We start from the raw sequence: 6,000 nt of genomic DNA, 5'->3' as shown, positions 1-6,000 counted from the left end.
ATTCTAACTTGGTGTAAAACTCTACATGAGCCCTTCAGCACCATACGGTTCATTCTAACTTGGTGTAAAACTCTACATTAGCCCTTCAGCACCATCCTCAAGGAGATTGCAAAACATTTTGTTATGGCATTTGAGTCTGAGACTAAAATAGACCCCAACACCTATGGAACTATCTAGCAAAGCCTAGGTACAATTCAAGGTGGTGATCAAACTTATCAAGAAAACCCATAATATTGGCTATCAGGCAACATTGAGTTGGAGGATATGGCTAGCAAAGTACTGTATTTCATCACCACTTCATGTTCTCCATCAATAAATCAATATTTAATCCATACTTTATGAACATTATTGTTGGCATAGGAAATGTTTTGCTCCCAATTCTAATTTATCACAGTGTGGATAGAAGAAAACAGAAAAAATAAATAAAATAATTGAATTACTCCATTCCACCATTTGAGCACAAGTTTATTTTCACAGTAAAGATGTACTGCCGACTGTATGTGATGTTCTCAGTCAAACAACAATAATTTCATAACTAAATAAGTTATTTTCTCATGCCTACACATTATTTTATCATCCAAATTGTGGAGCGTTTCCATTGTAATGCCTCCACCGGTGGCGGACTTGGGGTCCTCCATGCATTTCAGTAGCCTAATGAGAGAGTGGGAGGGTCAGTCAGTCCGTGCGACTAATAAGGACACGAGGATCTAGTATGAGATCCCATTCTCACTTTTATTTCTTTACAAGTCTACTTTGGAAAAGCAACCGACTTTTTTTCCAAACATGCGTTCATCAGCGTTCATGGATTAATGCGTTTTTATGCTGGAGGAAACTTTCTCACCAATTGTAAGTAGACCGGTTTGGTTTGATATTCATAATTTACAGGTTGAATAATAATGGCTGTTTGAAATCCTCCTCTGTAATGTCATATATCGATACGAAGTTATAAGTAGGGGTCCTTGGTTAGTGCGTCTAGCCTTGTCGTAGTTTGGCACTTTAGTGGTTTTGCGCACAGCTTTAGTTCATGTTCTGGAACTTGTCTGGCTTTACGGGACGGCTTCAGTCACTCGAAAAGATTTATGAACATTCCGTTATGTTCGTGTAAATAAGCTATACTGTATGTAACGCTTGTGTAGCATGCAGTTTTTCCATATGCTCGCAAGAACCGTATTAGGCTGCAGTGAACGGAATGCATAATTACGCGTAATTTGGTAAGTATATCTAATGATTGAGGAGCCTTGAAAATGTGAAAATATGAATACCGCATAAATGGAATAGACTATCATGGAGTGTCTCGTCCGCTAGTTCCAAACAATCTTGAGTTAAAGCTGTGGCGCTTTTCAATGTCCGACAGACATTATCACTGGTTTGAATTGTGAGATTGGCACGTTTGAGGAATTTGGCATCTCTCCACCGAAGTTGTATTTTGTCAGTTGGCATCATGGCGTGATCTCATCTCACCATGAACGTGATCTGTGTCATACTGACCCGGGACAGTTATGTTCATGTTCACATTCATAATTTAGACTAGTTCTACACAGCCGACCCCATTCTATTTGTTTCAGTTTGGTATAGCCTACAAAGTGTGACTCTTCTGTTTAGCCTATTTTCCCGGTGATATGATTGCGCCATAATATCGCAGCAGCTGTTGCAGTGGACCTGTCGCACCTTGCTCTTACGCCTTCAGTCGACTTCTGCAGCGGAGCGTTGGTTATTTTCAGCTGTGATACCACACATTACATTTTCACTACACACTTTTCGTTATGGGGTAGAAAAGGCGCATCTCATTTTACAGTTTTCTGTGTAATAGATTACTAATACTTTACGTGATTAATGTGATTAATGATTACTGTAATTAATTCATATTTTACTGTAAGATGTAGGCCTACTATTTGAAGAACTAACTTGTATTTTATTTTAGGTTTTGAAGAAGTATTTTCTCTTGCATCAGAGAAGACATGAGTTGCTTGCTAAAATGGGCAGCTTTCCTCTGGATCGTACATACCATTCCTTGCACTGTTGGAATGGCAGTGAACGAAAGAATAGGTATGTATTTAACACAGGAGGCTGCTGAGGGGAGGACAGCTCATAATAATGGCTGGAATGGAGTGAATGGAATGGTATCAAACACATGGAAATCATGGAAACCCTGTGTTTGATGAGTTAGATACCATTCCATAACAAAAACAAACATATTTTATTGTCACATACACCAGATAGGTCCAGTGAAATGTGTTGTTTACAGGGTCAGTCATAGTAGTACGGTGCCCTTGGAGTAAATTAGGGATAAGTGCCTTGCTCAAGGGCACATCGGCATATTTTTCCCCTTGGGTATTTGAACTAGTGACTTTCAGTTACTGGCCCAACGCTCTAACCGCTAGGCTACCTATGAGCCACCAACCTCCCGTGGCATGTAAGGACACTGTCACCAACACCAATATGACTCTGATCTCACAGACAATCTGCTTGCGCTTAGTTTACAGTGGAAAGACATTTTGGGAATTTATATTTCATAGCGCGCACTAGGCTAGGCTATGTGGTTGTGCTCAATATATTGTGTGAAACAGGCAGTATGCTATTGTTTACATCCCTTGAAATACATATAGCTAAAAGATAACTACATTACAGGTTATTATTGCTACCCGTTTTAGTTGCCTTTGAGTAGTACTAGCATGCCCTTCCAATAGCTTTGGGCTAATATTGGTGTTGTCACAGTAGATGACCATGGTCAGATTTTACAGACAGGAACATGGCAAGTCATTTGTTTGCAGTTTTAGTTACAGTATATGGTCTGGGACATGTTCAGTTGGCACGAAACTGAAGAAAACGCTCACAAAAAGACTTAAACTGGGAAGTGGTATTATTTGGTATTACTTGAACTTGTCTAATAAGAAACACCCGTTAGTGTTTTCCATTGCACGACGTTGTGAAACGTTTTGCTACACGACCCTGTAGCCGTGCCCCAGTCTCCAAGAGAAAACATGACTACATAGAAAAAGGGTCAAAGTTGAGCCCAGTTAGAGTTAGGTCTCTTTCACCACCTCTAATTAACAAACACTTCTGCATCCCTGTCTGGGCTATGTGAGGCTGCGGCCCAATTGCATCCTGTTCCCCATAGGGCACTGGTCAAAAGTAGTGCACTATATAAGGAATAGGGTACCATTTGGGACGCGGAGTGAATCTTAATGAATGGGTGGATAGTGATGACTTACAAGACATTCTCACTGATGTGGTGAGTGACTGAAGTGCCTCTCCACATGGAAAGACACTGGTCACGTCGCAGGCTAACTATACTGCAGTCCTGCTGTGCACATCAACCAATGGTTATGTGCCAAATCATCAACCTCGCTGTCAGACATCAGAACTCAAAGTTTCAGTCTTTGGTGACTGAAATGTTTAGAAGGTATTCTGCACTTGTTTGCTGTCTGGAACGGCACCTCCATACCTTCAGGCTCTGATCAGGCCCTACACCCAAACAAGGGCACTGCGTTCATCCACCTCTGGCCTGCTGGCCCCCCTACCTCTGAAGAAGCACAGTTCCCGCTCAGCCCAGTCAAAACTGTTCGCTGCTCTGGCACCCCAATGGTGGAACAAGCTCCCTCACGACGCCAGGACAGCGGAGTCAATCACCACCTTCCGGAGACACCTGAAACCCCACCTCTTTAAGGAATACCTAGGATAGGATAAAGTAATCCTTCTAACCCCCCCCCCCCCCCTTAAAAGATTTAGATGCACTATTGTAAAGTGGTTGTTCCACTGGATATCATAAGGTGAATGCACCAATTTGTAAGTCGCTCTGGATAAGAGCGTCTGCTAAATGACTTAAATGTAAATGTAAATGTCTGCATCTTAATTTTTACTTCAATGAATATGAACCTTGTATGGCTGATGATATTATTCCTGTTTTCTAGACAACTCTAGATGTCCTCCATTGAAAGTAGACAAGGACCGGTTTTCCTACAGTTTAACTGGTCCACAGCCAGAATTCATCGGTAAGAATTACAGTGTTATGGTGTGCACCTCCCTCAATTGAAATAAATCCATCCCCCTCTTAATGGGTATGTCCCAAATGGCACCCTATTCCCAATATAGTGCACTACTTTTGAACAGGGCTCATAGGGCTCTGGTCAAAAGTAGTGCACTATATTGGGAATAGGGTGCCATTTGGGACGTACTCCATCTGTTTGGCTCTGATCCAAGGGGGTAATAACGTTCATGTCTCAGACGTGTCGTGAGAAAACATGAATATGTTCACAGGTTATGTAACAGAACAGAAATACTCTGTAATTGACCCTGCGTTAACAGAGGTGCCAAGCACCAATTTATTTGAGGGAGCACTGATGATCAAATCTATTGTCTTTCAAGTAATTATGCATAAATCAACTATATTGTACCATAGAAATGGATCAAACTGGACAGGTGTCCTGACTCAATCCATATTGTTGTATAACCCTATTGGAGTTTAAAACAACACCTTGTACCAGTATGCTGAACACAGACCATCTCCATAGAAAGTGTTTTTTATTCCAGGTCAGGACTAGGCTAAATCTATGTCAATGAAGGACACTTCTTGAGTTTAAACCAGCCCTTCTCATCCTGTTGTCTCTTTTTTTGCAGGTTTTGATCTGACAGAAAAGTTTCTCCTGAGAAAGGGGGCAGTGACAGAGGAGCGGCCATCATTCCGGCTGGGGAGCAGCCCCCTCATCAAGCCAACAGAGTGAGTAGTGCCAGGCTGGGCCACGGGAACACTTGGGTGTGACTGGGGGGTAGTTTCATTACTCTGGCCTAACACTTGTTGAGATAATCACCGATCGAGTCATTCAGATCTCCCCTCATGGGTGTATCCTTCAAACAGTATGCATGACAGCAGTTTTGTTGTTCGCCAAAGCTTGCTAGTATCCATGAAATGGGCGTTATCTCTCTAGTCGCTGACCGTCAAGTCTGTGTGTTCCCTCTCCTTTCATTGAATCTAACTGCTCACTGACAGCTAGAGGAGGGAGTTGAGCCAACAGAGTGAGTTGAGTTGGGCCTGCTGGGTTGGGGACATCTTGGGTGTGACTAGAGGCTAGTCTGGCCAGGTCTATTTGGACACTAGTTACTGTACGAGTCTCTCAGTCAGTGGGTGATCATGTTGCTTTGTTTTGGAATTGACTGAAGTCCTGATCCCTCAGGCCATGTGGCTGTGCTCTGTTGGAGCGGTTTCCATTAAGCTATGGCTTAACGGCATACAGTACAGGGTAGGATCTTCATTTGAGCCAGTTTGCTACAGCAGGAGAAGAATTCTGCAGCAACAGGAAAATGTGAATCATTATATTGTGGATTATAATGAATGGACATTTTTTTCGAGGTTGATACATTTTTGTCATATAAAATCAAGTCTGAAATTTCAAAGTGGAAATTTCAAACACTTAGAATCCTTTTTAAATATCAAAAACACTACACGTTCTAGTTCTCCTGCAACAGGGTGATCAAATTAAGATCCAACATCTGTAGGTTGTGTACTAATGATCAAGCTAATGGCTGCGTAGTGTTCTTTACTTGAGATAATTGGAATTGCCAGTCAGAGTAGAGGTTGTGTGACTGAACACTTTATTGGAACAGGCTCTGGCTTTGGGAGATATACTATAGAGACACGAGAGTAGGCTTACATGCATGTACTAATGGACTTTTACTATATTAACTGTACTAGTGGTTACACTAATGGATGCATTGTGCTTTACTTGAGCTACTGTAAGTCAAAGATAAATATATGTTGGTGGTTTGTATTATATATACCAGAGGTGTGGTCATGGACGTGCTGCTGTTTATAATTCATCATGAGAGATAATACATAAAGCGAACCACCTGATTCGGTTCTGTTTGCCCAGCTTGTTCCAATGGATCTCTATAGACTCTAAAGGAGAGGCATACTGCACAACATTCACAGTTGTTTAGGGAGTTTATCCACCTATTAAATGGACAAACTCACTCACATAAATCAGTCCCCCACATGGCATAGAC

General features: G+C 41.8%; 1 protein-coding gene across 5 annotated transcripts in view; it reads left to right on the top strand.

The window, feature by feature from the left end:
• The first annotated feature begins 655 nt into the window (after nt 1–655).
• Nucleotides 656–6,000, top strand: part of col19a1 (collagen, type XIX, alpha 1) — a 260,397-nt gene continuing 255,052 nt past the window's right edge. For all 5 annotated transcript variants that reach the window (XM_082978540.1, XM_082978539.1, XM_082978535.1 and 2 more), the window contains exons 1-4: nt 656–846; nt 1,922–2,046; nt 3,912–3,992; nt 4,618–4,717. In XM_082978540.1, coding sequence (XP_082834666.1) covers nt 1,959–2,046; nt 3,912–3,992; nt 4,618–4,717 — 269 coding nt within the window. In that variant the 5' untranslated portion in view covers nt 656–846; nt 1,922–1,958. The remainder of the gene's footprint in view (nt 847–1,921; nt 2,047–3,911; nt 3,993–4,617; nt 4,718–6,000) is intronic.

The sequence above is a fragment of the Salmo salar genome, chromosome 01, assembly GCF_965601325.2.
Source record: "Salmo salar chromosome 01, fSalSal1, whole genome shotgun sequence".
NCBI lineage: Eukaryota > Metazoa > Chordata > Actinopteri > Salmoniformes > Salmonidae > Salmo > Salmo salar.
This window is presented reverse-complemented; position numbering and strand designations above follow the sequence as displayed.